Here is a 16925-nt window from a genome sequence, read left to right as displayed (position 1 = left end):
GTGAATGAAGCTTAAAGATTTGTCAGTTAGGAGGAATAGAGAGTTTGCCAATCTCAGCACCCCCATCTTTGTCGACCCTGTAATTGGCTTTTATCCCAGAAATGTTATCAGATATACCTCCCAGCCGAGGCGTCTGCATAACAGGATAGGGTGCACACCTTTGTTGGCAACCGACAACTGAATGGACAGGTCAGATACGTCTGGCTTTGTGAGTGGTGGAGCTAGCCTATTGGAAACTTCTCTATTTCTGTTTATCTTGATATATAGATCTTTATAGATGTGATACAATTTCCCTAAAAAACTTAGCCAAACCCCTTTCATTCACAAAATGGTATATAGTAACCCAAAAATGGATCTCAACAATGGTCTTGCACTTGTTTCTTGTAATGCTGAGCTGAATAAAACTTACCACGTTGGTGATACCACATTAAGCTTGGACTGCTTTGGTTATGGTGGAAACACATCTAGTGGATATGAAATTAGCCGAGAAAAACCAAGAGAACAGAATACAACTAGTGCACCCGATGATGGTTGCAGACTGGTCCTCGGATTGGGACCAACACCGAGTATATATTCTAATGATTATTTTTCCACTGGAATCAACTCAAGCAAAAAACCAGCCCCTGGATCCAATATGGGGTTGTCGTGTGAGGGTGATTCGGTCCTCAAACTTGGTCTCTCTGACCATTCTTTTATGTCAATGAGCGATCCAATTCCAATTCCAAATCCAAATCCAAATCCATCATGTCATTCTCACAAAGGATCTTTTGAGGCTAGCAATAGGTTTGAGATACCTATTGATGAGGGTTCTACATCAGCAAAGAAATCAGGTGGATACATGCCATCCCTTCTTCTGGCCCCAAGAATGAGTACTACAACCAGAAGCTTGATGCAAATGCACAACCTTTTGGAGCCAGGGGAAAACTCTAATCATGGCCCTCAGCTAAGCTCTGAACCCTCGGCTATCTCAGACTACTCCATGGGAACAACATCCGACCACCAAACGAGCAATTCTAAGAAATGCAAGTTTGATGGGTGCACAAAAGGCGCTAGAGGAGCAACAGGTCTCTGTATCGGCCATGGTGGAGGGCAGAGATGCCAGAAACCGGGGTGTAGTAAAGGTGCGGAGAGCAGAACTGCATACTGCAAGGCTCATGGCGGCGGGAGGCGGTGCCAGCATCTAGGCTGCACAAAAAGTGCAGAAGGTAGGACAGAATATTGCATAGCACATGGTGGCGGGAGGCGGTGTGGGCATCCGTCAGGGTGCAGTAAAGCCGCTAGGGGAAAATCAGGACTTTGTATCAAGCACGGTGGTGGAAAGCGGTGTAAGGTGGACGGTTGCACACGTAGTGCCGAAGGACAGGTTGGTTTGTGCATCTCTCATGGCGGCGGACGGCGGTGCCAGTTCCAAGGCTGTAATAAAGGGGCTCAGGGAAGCACTATGTACTGCAAAGCTCATGGTGGTGGGAAACGTTGCGTATTCGCTGGCTGTACCAAAGGTGCTGAAGGTAGCACCCCACTTTGTAAAGCCCATGGCGGAGGAAAGCGGTGCCTCTACGACGGTGGCGGGATTTGCCCGAAAAGTGTGCACGGAGGGACCAACTTCTGCGTTGCTCATGGCGGTGGCAAGAGGTGTTCCGTCCCCGGTTGTACCAAAAGCGCCCGTGGCCGGACCGATTGCTGCGTGAAGCATGGTGGTGGAAAGCGGTGCAAAACCGAGAATTGTACCAAGAGCGCACAAGGTAGCACGGACTTTTGTAAGGCTCACGGCGGCGGAAAACGGTGCAATTGGGGAGGTGAAGGGGCGTGCGAGAAGTTTGCTCGGGGGAAGAGCGGATTATGTGCAGCTCATACGAGCATGGTTCAAGAACGTGAAGCGAATGTAAACAAGAAGGGTAATTTCGGAATTGGACCAGGACTCTTCCACGGGCTCGTCCCGGCTCCGAGTTCCACCATTGTTAGCAGCTTTGATAACACGTATTCTTCATCCGGTGTCAGCATCATCTCGGATTCCATCGAGTCGCTAGAGAAGCCGGCTAAGCGGCGGCAACACCTCATTCCGCCACAGGTGCTGGTTCCTCCGTCAATGAAGTCACCATTTTCATCATCGTTTACAATGCAGTTGAGCTCGGAAGGAGGAGACGGTGGTGATCACGGAAGCAGTGGCGGCAAGAGGATGGAGTTTATGGTTCCAGAAGGGCGGGTCCACGGCGGAGGGCTGCTGTCGTTGCTGGGAGGAAACCTGAAGAATGCCACCATTGATTAGATTTTGAATTTTTTAGGCAAGTATTTGATTTGTTGAAGTAATTGTATGTGTGTATAAAAGGCCTTGAATGGTTGAATCCTTAATTAATTCGTGTTGTATGATAAGCAAGCATTGTGGTATTTTACTGAGCTTATTTTATTTATGTGCTCAGGATGACTTATTTCAAATTGTAATATGCTGGAATCAGCTTAAAAGAAGCTGGGTGTTATGACTTATATACATGCATACTATTCGGTCTTTCGTGGCGATCCTAAGCCTATCAACCTCTCAATTTCCTTCATTTTTCTTTCATAAAAATACTTATAACACACACCTCTATTTTGTAGCATGGTTAATCGGTCGATCTAACAAACAATTCTTGTATCGAATCAAGCATTAATTCATACGATTGCCTTCATCACAATTCACGACTCATTCAACCTTTCCTCGTTAAGTTGGCGATTTTATGGCCTCTTTCATGACTTCAAACTCATGCAAAGCACTTCCCTAAACAACATATGCTGCTATCGACTAAAAAGATAGTTTCAGTTAGATTCATTCTTACTAAATTTTATTGCTCTCAAACCACACCAAAAACTCTATTTTCTTGTTAGATTTTGTGAGTTTAAAATCATTTTTCAATATATTGATTTAAGGTAACTGAGGGCGATGACTCTTATCACGGCAAACGTTTACCGGGTAAATTATTGTATACTATGTCGTTTTAGGTGTTATATCAACTCATTCTAAAACCTCGTCTTCTTTTTGTTGCTACTTGTGATACACACAAAAATGTCCATCCACATCACATCAGGGGTATTATTGGAACAGCATAAACATTTGAAGGGCATAAATGTAAATCGAGACCATGTATTTGGACTCTTGAGCTCGCCTCGCCTCGCCTACTCGGAGATGTATACAAATACAAACTCCACGTCACTTCCCGTCGTCTTCGGACTTCGGTTACAGAGCCAATATTCGAGATCATTTCAATGGCGGAGGAGGTCACCTAATGCGCACATTGCAACTCCATCGCATTACCTTCAACTTCATCATCTCTCTACGCTTCTCTGATCCGAACATCTTCATCCAAGCATCATCTACACAGGTATTTGAATTCAATTTTCCTTAACTTCTCTTCATTTTACTTTACTATTGCAGTTTACGCTTCAAAATATGACAAAACCAAATCGATCGAGTTCTAGTATGTTCTCATCGCGTATTTGCAGGATCGTTCCAAGTTTAAATTTAGGCGGGAGTTCAAACGTTCGGTTCATCATAATTTTTGTATCGATTTGATACTTTCATTATTGAGGCGTAAAAATTATTGATTTTCATGTTCAGCAACGAATTTTTGGTTACAAGTTTAGTTTGTGATAAATTGATAGTTTCATAATCTACGAGTACGATTTGAGCATACATATACATGAAATTGTTGATCATTCGTGTTTGTTTTGAAAAAAACTGACACCTGCATTTGTGATTGTTGAAAATTAGCTACAGATGGATACTCTCTACGGTATTAGCAACTCAAAAGTTCCTAAACGCAGCAGTCTGTCATCTATAAACAACTTTGGACCGCAAAATCCTTTCTATCATCACACAGGTCCTATGCTAGATCCATATGCATCACCTGAAGGCCACACTACTGTTTTAAAGGATTTGAATTCCCCATTCCTCAGATATTTGCAATCTGCTAGGTCGCTTTTTACGGCGCCCGTGTCTGCTGGGGATCATCTGCCTTCAGCTGGATACAAGTATCACCGCAGTAGTCATCGGAGTGCTGAAAGCTCATCAAGATTTGAGCCACCACGTCAGTCAAGGGCACCTTTACTTTTTAGCAACACTCCAGTGAAGGTGGAGGAAGATGTTCTGGTGATGGATGGTGTACTTGTGAAGAATCCACCAGTTGATAGAGGTAGATCTTTGTCGTCATTGTCTTTAACAGATTCTGGTGTCTCTTCATCCTCCAGTGGTAAGGACTATAAGATGGACCTTTGTCTGTCTTACTTGGAGAATTCTGGCTTCTGCCGCTATGGATTGAAATGTCAGGTTTTTCCTCTATCTCTGCACGGTAATTTCTAACAGGAAAAAGGTGATAAGTAAAAGGTAATACTAATGAGCAGGTAGTATAATCTTCAACATCAAAGTAAAATCATTCAAGTCTTGGATCTCAATAATATATTTCCTGGCTTAATTAGGTAGTAAGTATTTCAATAGAACCACATTATTCATGTTCAATCTGCAATCTGAAAATGCAGGGTGTCTTGGGAAAAAATATTTGAACTTTGTGATTATGTATTCTATCTGAAGCATTTTTCTTTCTAAAATTTACATTTGCTAAAGAAAGAACATGTAAATGGGATGTACTTGAGCTGCTTAATCAACCTTTAGCATGCTCAATCACACAGTATACTGTTTCAAGTAACTGTAATCCATCAAAAAGTACAAATATTTTAACTTGCCTTGGTAATCCTTAATTCACTAGTTTATCAATTTTATGTTTATAAATTTGGGTGGACTTCATAACTGATTTAATTTTAAATGTAGCATCAGGTGAGCCATACAAATCAATGCCCTGATTTCGCTAAACAAGTTCTATAAAAAAGCTTGAAATCAGTCATTCTTGGGCCTGTGCATCAGTGTATTAGAGTATTTCAACATACAAAAAGTCCAAGTCTTTGAGGCCAACTGTTACTCCACAGGATAGCCATTTGCATCGGAGCCTTTGAAATGGAATGTTCCCCTCCAGATCCTTTTTGTTCTTTTTGTACTCATGCCCGACTTTGAATCTTAAATGATCCATGAAACAGCTGTATATACAGCTCTATGATTAGGTGATCGACTTCATTGGACTTTAAGTCAAAGTGCAAACTTTACTCTTATGTCTTCTGTGATTTTTCGCGACTTCCCTTTTCGAATAAACCATGTTAACCAACGTTTTAGTGGCAATTTGAAAATAGAATCATATAGCACAATAACATCACCATTTCATTTGTACAGTTTGCCCACGGAAACAAGGAGCTGCGCCCATCACCATTTTCTTTCAGGACCACGCTAGAGGTAAAAATTGAACTACAATTTTAGCTGTATCCGTCTTTGAGAGCATCCACAAAGGTATAGCTTTTCCATTAAGCTTTTCCCAAAAAACAGTGGGACCCACATGAAAAACCTAGCTTGTAACTGCACAAATAAAAAATGGTTTTCTTAGGAGGCTTTTTTGCAAGCCTATGTGGCCAATAAGTTTGCCAAAAAGCTTTGCAGTTAGCCCAACTTGTGGAAGCTCTTGCATCTAAAATCTAGTAGGCAAGAATTATAATACCCTGCACCTAACTATCTATCTGTTTTTTTCATTCCAAATGTGCATAGACCCCTTGCAAGAATTATAACGTCTCAGGATCATGTTCATTTGGCTCCAAGTGCCATTTTCTTCACCATGAAACATCTGCAGCACCATCTCAAACAGTCGCCACTTCAACTACTCGGACCATCTCACCAATCAAACTAGATGAACCTGCCACCAGCACTGTAAACCTTAAAAGCACCGAGTGGTCTCCTCTGGATGATGATATCGAGATTCCTGCACCAACCAATAACACCCCATCGAAGGAAGATGTTGAGGCTCTCATAACCAAGGCTGTTTATGGTCCCAGCAGAATAAAAAGACTGCCAGTGTTCGGTCAGATCTGCCCAGAGTAGACCTTGCGTTTCCAAAGAACACCATCAGGTTCAGGACAGGTAAAGACATGCATACTCTTGTAGTCTTTTTCGGAATGCTGTAGATAAACAAACAAATTGGTTCACACATTTTCACAGAACTGCACGTCTACAAGTAAAACTGCGTATTCGGGTGCATGCACAGACTGGAACCTAATTCGAAAAATGGGTATAAGTGAATAGAATATTATTGTTGTGGATAGTTAAGAATTAGCTCGTTTGTAGTCTGTTGCTAACCTTAGCTGTGTGTGAAGAACACACATACATTGAACCTCAAGAAGCCTTTTCGATCAGGCAAAATATACCGAAATTAGTTGATGCAAGTTTTAAATACAAAAGAAATCATGGGTGTTTCTTATATTTTACCGATATTTATGGGTAGAATGGGTATACCGATGAATACTCGGGACTCGGGAGTACATAAAAATTTAGTTTTATAAAAACTTATAATATGGTATGAGTAGTTTACTATTTGAGGGATCGAACCCTTCACCTGTCTACTTTTACCGATTTGGCTACATGCCAGAGGTTCATTTAGAGTGAATTAGGTAATTTCATTCTTGCAGATCTTTTGTTAACCAAAAAAATAATGTTTACTTTGGTGACTCATTGGACCACTAGAATCTTTGTTTAGTCATATGATTATTTCAAATATTAGAGTCAATGATTAAGAGTATATAGATGATTTTCATTTGTAAGTTACTTTATGGTATCAGATTGGATGTTACAAAAAAATAATTGATTGTTTTTATATATCCTTTTCAAAATTCTCAATGATTATATTCAAATTAATTTGAATGATGGATAATCAAAATGAAGACAGTACCATTCAACATATTGATTCTGATGATTTCTTCATTTATGTTGTTTTGAATGATGAATATGTTCATTAGTGAACCCAGTTCAAATAATGTTCATTAGTGAACTAAAGACATTAATACACAAATAACCCATTAAAGATTCATTAGTGAACAATTTTCGTAACTACTAGTTTTTCGTAACTACTGGTTTCTGTTACTTATATAAATGTCCATTGGTAAACAATAAGCCGTTTATAAGTGAACAAACAAATTATGATTGATTTTTGTTTCAATACGATGAAAGAGAGATTCTTAGGAACTGAAACCGGTGCATAATAAAAGTTCCTGATCTTTTCTAATTCTATCATGTTCACTATTGTTCATCACAACACAGTACACGTTCATTTTACTATTATTACAAAAATGTCACTAATGTTTTAGTCTATAAATTGAATAAATTAAAGATAATCATTGGGAAGGGATGAAAGAAAATGTTGGGTTTGTAGGCTAGTTGCTTCACGGAGTTGGCATTTGTGGAAAAAGTTCCCCTAGATGATAAATCGTATTATGATTATTCTGATTTAAACATGACTCATTAATATGTCATTTGAAGATTGTTTTACTTGTAAACCCTGAAGAATTAGTTCTCCATCATACCTGCCTCATGATTACACTGCATTAGTTTTGAAAACTTTTCACATAATTTGACATTTGTAGAACCAAATACTATTGCATCCACATAGATTTGCATAACGATATTCACCTTTATATCCTTTTAGAAATAAATTGTTACCAATTGTACTTCTTTGACAACCACTTTCAATCAAGAATTGTGATACAGTGTCATAACGGGCCTGAAATGCTTGTATAAGTTCATATAGGATACGCCTTGTCAAGTTTGAACACATACCCTAGATGTTTAGGATCCTCAAATCCTGGAGCTTGCGAAATGTAGACTTCCTCATAAAGTTATTCATTCACAAAGGCAGTGTTCACTTCCATTTGGAAGACCTTGAAGTATTTATGCATAAAATATGCCAGAAAGATACGAATCGATTCAAGTCTAGATAATGGTGCAAAGGTCTCATCATAGTCTATGACTTCCTCTTGTAGATACCCTCCAGTCACAAATCTTCCGTTGTTTCTCACCACAAACCCACTTTTGTCCATTTTGATTCTGAACAACTATTTGGTGCCTATCATGGTCTTGCCTTATGGAACTTGACCAAGTTTCTTTCAAACTTTGTGAGCTTTTCTTGACCGACTTTTATCCATCTTGGGTCTTTTATAGCTTCATCAATCTTTTTAGGTTCAACGATGGACAAGAAGTTGACAAAGAAGCAGTTACTCTATGTAGCATTTCTTGTCTATACACTGTGATTTAGATCATCAATGACAAGCTCATTTGGATAGTTCTTTGTCCATCTTTAAGCAAAAAGGAGTGATGATTATCTTCTTGTGGAATCTGTTATTTAATTCTATAGTATTGCTCAAATTGAGATGTAGGAAGCCTTTTTTTCAACTTGCAGCTCCCTTTAGAATGTGCTATCCTTTTGAAGTAGAAACACCCATCCTTCATGTTCAAATCAAACATCTAAGGGAAAGGGAGTGAATATAAACACTGATAAAAATCACAAATTGCAGATCGGAGATCTACATATATTTCTAGTTACTTGGATAGTGATGAAATGTTACCAGATACCATTCATCATTTATGTTTATAAATGAGTTTATAACCATCGTCAAAATAGTAGGAACTAGTGCGTGACACCGGGCGTTGCCCGGAGGCGAACACTTTTTACAAAATATATAAAACATGATTTGTTAATTGACAACTAATGGAATGCAATACAAAAAAATTTCACGGAATGTTACCTTTAGTCGAGCATGGAAGGGATAGATGTTGCTAAAAACTTTGTGGTAAACAATAGTTCTACAAAGATTCTTCTTTAACCCATGTTTTTTTTCTTCATGTGTCAACCATAACATAATCAATAATGACAAATTACCAAAGATAGTAAATTTGACCGACTATGCTACAAAAAGTTTTTTTTTTGTGTATAGAAAACAGAGAACACAAAATTAAAGACCTCAAAAAAAAAAAAAAACACAGACATGCCAAAACACCACTAGTGTCCTCACATCGTCTCCTATTTATAAAACAACCTGAGTACAATGATAGTTGATCATTTCATAAATCAAGATCGATATAATCATTACATTTGCAAGAGAATTAAATGGAACAGAGAACTCACCTGTGGTCCAAGCTTATGCTAATATGCAACTCGAAGATCAAACCGAATACCCAATTATCGCTTGATTGACCTTAAGAATAAGATGTTAATTCCCCAAATTTATCGATTATAAACCTCCTAATAGTCCCTTAAATAAAAGCCTTGAACTTCAAGTCATAACATACGTCAACGGAGTTACTGTTCCCCCTTCTGCACGACTTCCCATGTGACCACAACTCACGGCACAGGTCACGTAGCTCACTGTGGTGCATGGGTTGGGTGATTTCTAGCCCTGGCTTGCTTAAACTCAAATCCACCGATTTCCATAGTAAATTAACCTCAAACTAACCGTTCATAATCACTTTTAACAAGGTTTTAACCATAATAAACTATTATAAGGACCCAAAACCCCACTTTCAAAACATTTTTCATGTATGTTGAGGTTTTTCTCCATTGTTTGCTCCTCACACACTACACAAAGATGAAATCGTACGAAATGAGCTCCCTCTAACTAATTGGTCCCCATTTTACACATCGATCCCCTATAGAAACTAGAAATCCACAAATAGTCCAACCCCTTCTACAATGTTAATAAAAATGTGGAAATGGAGAAATCAAGGTATTACAACCTATATGTTAGGCATTAGGATCTATTAAGATTGATCAAGGAAATTTCTTGGACTAAATCAAAGTACATATATTGACGAAGTGTTGAAATAATTCAACATGGAATAGAGCAAGAAGTGGTTCATTCCTATTTCACAATGCTTAACACTTTCTAAGTCATGATGTCCTAAAACACCTACCGCATGTGAGTGCATGCAGAGGATTCTATATGTTTTGGCAATTGGATCCATAATGTATGCCATCATATGTTTTAGGATGGATGTATTGTATGCTTTAAGTATGATGAGTAGATATTTGTCCAACTCGGGTGAGAGTCACTACATAAACATCAAGAATATCCTAAAGTATTTGAGAAATACTAATAATACCTTTTTGGTATCCGAAAGGGAGGAATACTTAACTGTAAAGAGTTCGACTAATCCATGTTTCCAAATTGATAAGGACGATTTTCGATCACAATTAGGTTTTCTGTTTTGCTTGAATAACATAGCCATGAATTGGAAGAATTCCAAACAAAGCACATTAGCAGATTCTATGACAAAGGCATAGTACATTGTAGCATCAAATGTAGCTAAGGAAGCCGTATGGATTAAGAAGTTTACTTCTCAGCTTGGGTAGTTCCAAGTAGTGATGGGTCAATATCAAGGGCGGATCTAGCCCTTAGGGTGCGTTTGGTACGTTGGACAKGGTGGGACAGGACAGGACAGAACACAATTGTCCTATGTTTGGTGTGGTTTTATGTGGGACTAACTAGAACAAACTAGAACAAGGGTGGGACAATGTTGTCCACCCTTTACCCATGGAACTAAGTAGAACAAGAAACTTTTTACCACTTTACCCTCAAAAACCTCATACGCATACCTTCCTTCTTCCCCTTCACTCTCCTCTCCTCCATCGCTTCCACCGCTTAACCGGCGTCCGGTGACGGCGACTTCCGATGGCCGCCGCCGCTGCTTCTCCCGATGGCCGCCGCCGCTGCTTCTCCCATGGCCGCCGCCGCTGCTTCTCCCGATGGCCGCCGCCGCTGCTTCTCATGGCCGCTGCTGCTTCTTCCGATGGCCGCCGCCGCTGCTTCTCCCGATGGCCGCTGCTGCTTCTTCCGATGGCCGCCGCCGCTGCTTCTTACAGCAACTACATCACGAATTTGAAGAAACTCTTCAAATATCTTTCTTCTTATTTCATGCAAGTAAGGAATTATATTTTGATGGTGGTTTCGTACTCGATTTCGCCAACAACTTGATTAATTGAAGTACTTATTAGGGATTTTAATGAAGTATTATGATTTATTTCGAGAGTTTACATTGATTATGATTGCTGAATGTTGTTGTTGTTGTTGTTGTTGTTGAATTATTAGGGCTGTAGTGGTAGTAGGACCAGTGTTACCAGAATGCATTTCGTAGTGAAAAAACACTAAACAGCTCACTGGGGGTAAATTGGTCATTTTAACCAGTTCTATCCTGTCCTGTCCTGTCTTACCAAACGCTGAACAGCTGTCCTGTCCTGTCCTGTCCCGTCCTGTCCTGTCCTGTCCTGTCTGCGCACCAAACGCACCCTTAAGGACTGAGGGGAAAGGCCCCCAGTCAAAGACCAAAAACGTTTGTTGACTAGTTTAAACTTTCTATTTTTACTCTCGTCTTACATGGTTTCTCCTAGTCCCATATGGCCATATGCTTGCCCCCAAGTCCCATCTAACGTGCCCCCACCTCATTAATTTCCTGGATCCGCCACTGGACTCAATATAGTTGGATTGTGACAACATTGGCCCCATTGCTTAAGCAAAAGAACCCTGCTCTCACCAGAAATCTAAACACATCCCTGGAAAATATCATCTCATCCAAGATATAATATAGAGACGTGATGTGAGAATCTGCAAAGTACACATTGACAACAATGTTGTTGATCCACTAACAAAGCCCTTAACACAACAAAAGCAAAAGCATGATAGACATAAGTAATCTATATGTATTAGATATTAAGATGATTTAATCACCTATGGCCTTTACATTAACTTAGATTTTGATCCACATGGAAACAAATGGATGTTAAAAACCCTATAGAGGTATGATGGGTTCACTCTTATATCTGACTATAAATAGACTAGATATCATGTTTTCAACATGTTTTTGTGATAGTTATCAAGTATATCCTAAAGTATCTCAAATAGCTGCAGTTAAAAGAATCCTTAGGCATACTAAAGGCATACCGTCATTGGGGCTTTAGTATCCTAAAGATTCTGGTTTTGAGCTAATAACATATATAGATGCAGATCATGCTGAATGTAAACTAGACAAAACAAGCATTTATGAAAGTTATCCAATGTTATGTGACAAGCTAGTGAGTTAGACTTCAAAAAAGCAAAATTATGTCTTAACTTCAACTGTAGTATGCAGAAGTGGAATATGTAGCTTCAACAAGTTATTATTCATAAATCATCTGGATGAAAACTCAACTACAAGATTATGGACTGTTATTTCGGAGAGTTCCTATCTATTGTCCTTTAGAGATTATAATTATCATCACAGCAAATCCAATACATCTTTTTAGAACCAAACCTATTAATATCAAATACCATATTGAAGATTTGAAATGTATTTTGGTATTCAGATTACCAACTTGTTGCTTTCTTTACTGAACCACTGGACGAAAAGAGATTAAACTTCTTGACTAGCAAGTTGGGCATGCTAAATTTATTTGCATAAAATTTGAAGGTTTAGAAGTGTTCTCACATCTTAGCGAGTGTTTGGGATTGCTTATTTAAAACAACTTATTTTTTTTTTTACAAAAACACTTACCAACTTATTATAAGTCAGAAGGGTTTAACTTCTTCAAAAACTTCTTATTACCGGTTTGACACCGGTATAAATTGTTTATCCAAATATTCAAAAATGTTTATGATCGGTGCCATACTAAAATAAATTAATAAATTGTTTTTATAAATTATCCCAAACGTTATAAATGAGTAATGAGCCAATGAGATTGGATAAGCCTCTTCAACAAAACTCAGACCGTATGTGCCACCCAATCAAGATGACACAATGGCAATCACCGCTCACTCTTTTCTTTCCTCCTCTAATCTCTCCTTCGTTCCTCACCACACCTTCCACCACCGTCGCCGCCGTCACCACCTACCCCTATCTCCGATCAAAATTTCCGCTCAGCTTTCTCTAACAACTCCTCCATCACCAACTTTACAACCAAACCTCAACAAGACCGGAGTTATCGTCGTCGGCGCCGGTCTAGCTGGCTTAGCCGCCGCTGTACGTCTCCATTCCGATAACATTCCATTCCTCCTTGTTGAAGCTTCTGATGCCGTCGGAGGTCGTGTTCGCACCGACAATGTCGATGGTTTCCTCCTCGACCGCGGCTTCCAGATCTTCATCACCGGCTACCCTGAAGCCCGAAAAATACTCGACTATGAATCCCTAGATCTTCGAAAATTCTACTCCGGAGCTAAGGTTTACTACGGCGGAGGCTTTCATACCGTGGCTGATCCCTTACGCCACCTGGCCGACGCTATCCAATCACTAACGAACCCAATCGGAACAGTCGTTGACAAATCTCTTATCGCTTTGACTAGAATTAGGGTTTTGACTCAATCGGATGATCAAATTTTCTCCGCCGAAGAGACCTCCACCAGTGATTTGCTCAAACGAATCGGATTTTCTGATTCGATCGTTGATAGATTCTTCAGACCATTTTTCGGTGGAATTTTTTTTGACAGAGACCTTGAAACGACTTCGAGGCTGTTTGATTTCATCTTCAAGTGTTTAGCTCTCGGCGACAACACTCTTCCGGCCAAAGGAATCTCTGCAATTCCTGAACAACTTGCGGCAAAATTGCCTTCCGATTCGATTATTCTCAACACACCAGTAGCTTCCATCGACAAGCAAGAATCAGAATCAAAATCGGAATCAACTTACACTGTGAGATTGAATAACGGTGAGGTCTTGAATGCTGATTACGGAGTGATAGTTGCAGTTGAAGAACCCGAAGCCGTTAAGCTTTTGGCGGGAAAATCAAATGGTTTTCCTGCTCAGATAAAAAAGCCAATTCGAAGCACCGTCTGCTTGTATTTCTCGGCCAATCGAAGCGAAGTTCCGATCCAAGATCCAGTGCTGTTCATCAATGGATCAGGTAATGGCATCGTGAACAACATGTTCTTCGCAACGAATGTGGCTCCTTCATACGGCCCACCCGGCAAAGTCCTGGTGTCGGTTTCCCTTATCGGGTTGCACGCGGACGCATCTGATGAGGACCTAAAGTCGAACGTGGTCGAGGAGCTTAGTAGCTGGTTCGGGAAAGAAGTGGTAGGGTCCTGGACCCACCTTAGAACTTATCGCGTTAAATTTGCGCAACCGAACCAATGCCCCCCTACGGATTTAAGGAAGAACCCAAAGGTCGAGCGAGGGTTGTACGTGTGTGGGGATTATCGAACAAGTGCTACGTTCGATGGGGCTTTGGTATCGGGAAGGAAGGCTGCTGAGGCTTTACTTAGAGATCGATCTTCGGTTCAAGCTTCATAAGCAGTTCCTTTGTGCTTAATGAAAATACATTTATAAAGGATCGTTGGTCTAGTGATATCTTCTTAACTTCTTTCGAGGTTAAGAGTACAAAGTTCACGTACATAAATATTATATAAAAAACAAAAAGGGATTGTAAATTTTGAGTTTCATCGATATATCAAAGATGATTGTGGATGGTTTTTGTATACGTGAAGTTTGGGAGCTGTTTATTAGACGTTTATTCAATAAGTGATTACTTACTGGGTTATTGAATGAATATGACAAAGATTGAGATATTATCTGTAATGACAATAACAAGGGACGGGCTAAAAGAGACTTGCTTCGATCCAAAATCAAGCATCGTCCTTGTTTACATCTTTGATATCGCCTACGTGAACGGAATCTCAGAAGGACCAAAACTTCATCAGGTTGAATGGGGTTCAATGACAAGGGGTTTCATTGGCTGGGGTTCAACTATAGAGGGGGTTTCACTATCGATCCATGCCTTTTCTCCGATCTGCGTTGAAACTCAAACACATGGATGATTCTTGTGGGTCGTTGGCCAAGAAGGAGCCGACATCTGATCGAGATCTTCAAAGAATCTAGATCTCCATCTTCTTTGGAATCAGATCTGAAAACATCCAAATATCAAAGTTATGCATCTCTCCATGTCCATCGATATTAGATCTGAGAAATTGAACACATGGATGATTCTTGTCTGCAATGTTTCTTTTTGGTAAAATCGTTGGCTAGATATCGAAGATTTTGTGTATTAAGGTTTGGTATCACAGTGGTAATATAGTTGGTGTGAATGGTATCACAGTTGGTACCCCAATTGATACTGCATTCGGTATCACAGTGCATCTTGTATGTATTTTTGGTATCACAACGTTGATTGTCTGTATGCATCTCTTAAATTTATATATTATGTACCATGTTTTTGGTTTGTTTTTAAGGTTTTTGGGTTGGTATCATAGTTCAAGTTGTTATCACAATGGTATTTTAGTGATATCACATTGTGTATCTTTGTGATTACTTGGTACCGGCCGAAATAATGTTCACCGGAGTTCCTCTAATTAAAATTTTAACTCAAATTATTAAAATTATTGGTTTCCTATGTGGCTTTTTGTACTAGTTACCTTTGCATTATACAAAGATTTTGAAAATTCAAAGCTTTGTAGACGTCCTCATTATGCTGGATCAGATGGATGTTCGCATTGACTTTTTTAATAGGTGGATCCGGCTTCTAGCAACGGATTACCGTTGAATACTTCCGTCAGTGATATAATTCCGTTGTTTTATAATGAGGATTAATTTTAATGGTTATTGTCGGGAATGTTTACCGTGTAATAATCCGAACAAGATATAATTTCCGGAAATGGTTTGGGTTTAAATCTTCAATAAATTCTTGTCGGTTCACTTCTAGAAATAAAATTTTGGTGAAGATCGGAGATGAGCGAGTCCCTTTTTTGTAGATTTGGCAATTATAGAAGCATTTCGTCAAATTCTTGTATGTTAATAGTCAACTCTTACATAATAAGAACTAAATTGTTAGAACACAAATAAAGTCGGGTTTTGTGTTTGTCAATCATCAAAATAAAACGATACTTAATATCGAATCAGACCTATAAATAAAACTTTGTCAGTCTTCAAATATAAAAGTTTCATATGATCACTGATATAAAAAACGTAACAGTCGTATTACATAAAAATCCATACTACCAGATAATTAACGTAATATTAGTCATATTACTAATATATACACACGATTTACATACATATATAATAATATAATAAATTATATATCTTTTTTTATTTATATTACGTATTTTCATCTCTATAAATATTAATTGGATACATTTTTCTCTTCTTTGTTTCTAACAAAGATATTTTCTAAATCTTCGAAATACCCTTTTTCGAATGATATCAATATTTGATATTAAAAGTTTAGGGGCTGTTTACCCAAATACTTATCTATAGGAGTCAATACAATAATTTATTTTGATGAGTAAGATTTTAGTACATTAAAACGTATTGAATGCAACAATTTACCCCGTAAGCGCTTACCAGGGTAAGAGTCATAATCTTCACTACCGGGTAAGACTCTTCATCATTCTCATCGCTCTTGCCCGATAAGATTCTTGGCCCTTGTCATGTTCATTCGATAAGAAACTTTATTCGATAAGCACTTATCAAGTAAGCGTTTTGTAAACGGTCCCTTAGTTTTTATATCCGATGTAAACATCTTCATACCGGATAAAATATCTTAATAATGAAAACGGGGTGTTACAATTTTCCGCTTCTTGCAAGAATTTTGTCATTAAAATTGAATTAATCCTACTTGTATAGTTACGGGTTTTATTTCTCATTTTCTTATTCTATTTCCCATGTAGCGTCTCGTCCATGATGAAAAGTTCAACAAACACACACCAAGGGTATTTCCATTTTTTGAAGTTTCTCAACTTATAACTTAGAAATACCGTGTTCTTAAATATAATACTTCTAACTTTCATCCTTTTTCTGTTGCTTCTTATTTGATGTTATCCTGTTGCTTCTTATTTGATGTTATCTACTATACAAATATCCTCATATACTCTGTTATAAGTCCTTTCTCGTAATACCAGATCACAATTATTAAATGTCGTTCTAATTACACCTCATAGTATACACACACACATATATCTATACTATATTATAAAGTATTTGACAAAAACTCTTAAAAACTACTTTTTATGCGTAAAGTACTGTTTATTAATGCATATTACTTAAAACTCAAGATTACAAGTAGATTGTGCGTAAG

At 38.6% G+C, this 16925-nt stretch overlaps 3 protein-coding genes across 3 annotated transcripts; all 3 read left to right on the top strand.

Annotated features, from left to right (window-relative positions):
• The first annotated feature begins 349 nt into the window (after window positions 1–349).
• Window positions 350–2455, top strand: LOC112506243. Its single transcript, XM_025110259.1, has one exon. It carries the CDS (start codon window positions 350–352, stop codon window positions 2264–2266), a length of 1917 nt encoding a protein of 638 aa, XP_024966027.1. The 3' UTR covers window positions 2267–2455.
• A 1293-nt stretch (window positions 2456–3748) lies between these two features.
• LOC112506242 lies at window positions 3749–5944 on the top strand. Its single transcript, XM_025110258.1, has 3 exons — window positions 3749–4297; window positions 5249–5308; window positions 5615–5944. The coding sequence occupies exons 1-3, from the start codon at window positions 3749–3751 to the stop codon at window positions 5942–5944; spliced, it is 939 nt and encodes a 312-aa protein (XP_024966026.1).
• A 6714-nt stretch (window positions 5945–12658) lies between these two features.
• On the top strand, window positions 12659–14331 carry LOC112506241 (protoporphyrinogen oxidase 2, chloroplastic/mitochondrial). The gene has a single exon (XM_025110257.1). The coding sequence runs from the start codon at window positions 12659–12661 to the stop codon at window positions 14144–14146; it is 1488 nt and encodes a 495-aa protein (XP_024966025.1). The 3' UTR covers window positions 14147–14331.
• The last annotated feature ends 2594 nt before the right edge of the window (window positions 14332–16925 follow it).

This window comes from Cynara cardunculus, assembly GCF_001531365.2.
Source record: "Cynara cardunculus var. scolymus isolate 2C chromosome LG 2, CcrdV1, whole genome shotgun sequence".
Taxonomy (NCBI): domain Eukaryota; kingdom Viridiplantae; phylum Streptophyta; class Magnoliopsida; order Asterales; family Asteraceae; genus Cynara; species Cynara cardunculus.
Note: the sequence above shows the minus strand (reverse complement) of the source record. Positions and strands in the feature narration are given on the sequence as shown.

Coding starts and splice junctions, on each gene's coding strand:
- LOC112506243 (XM_025110259.1), top strand. CDS start 350: ATGGATCTCAACAATGGTCTTGCACTTGTTTCTTGTAATGCTGAGCTG.
- LOC112506242 (XM_025110258.1), top strand. CDS start 3,749: ATGGATACTCTCTACGGTATTAGCAACTCAAAAGTTCCTAAACGCAGC. Junction 4,298..5,248: donor GCTATGGATTGAAATGTCAG/GTTTTTCCTCTA, acceptor TCATTTGTACAG/TTTGCCCACGGAAACAAGGA. Junction 5,309..5,614: donor CTTTCAGGACCACGCTAGAG/GTAAAAATTGAA, acceptor AAATGTGCATAG/ACCCCTTGCAAGAATTATAA.
- LOC112506241 (XM_025110257.1), top strand. CDS start 12,659: ATGGCAATCACCGCTCACTCTTTTCTTTCCTCCTCTAATCTCTCCTTC.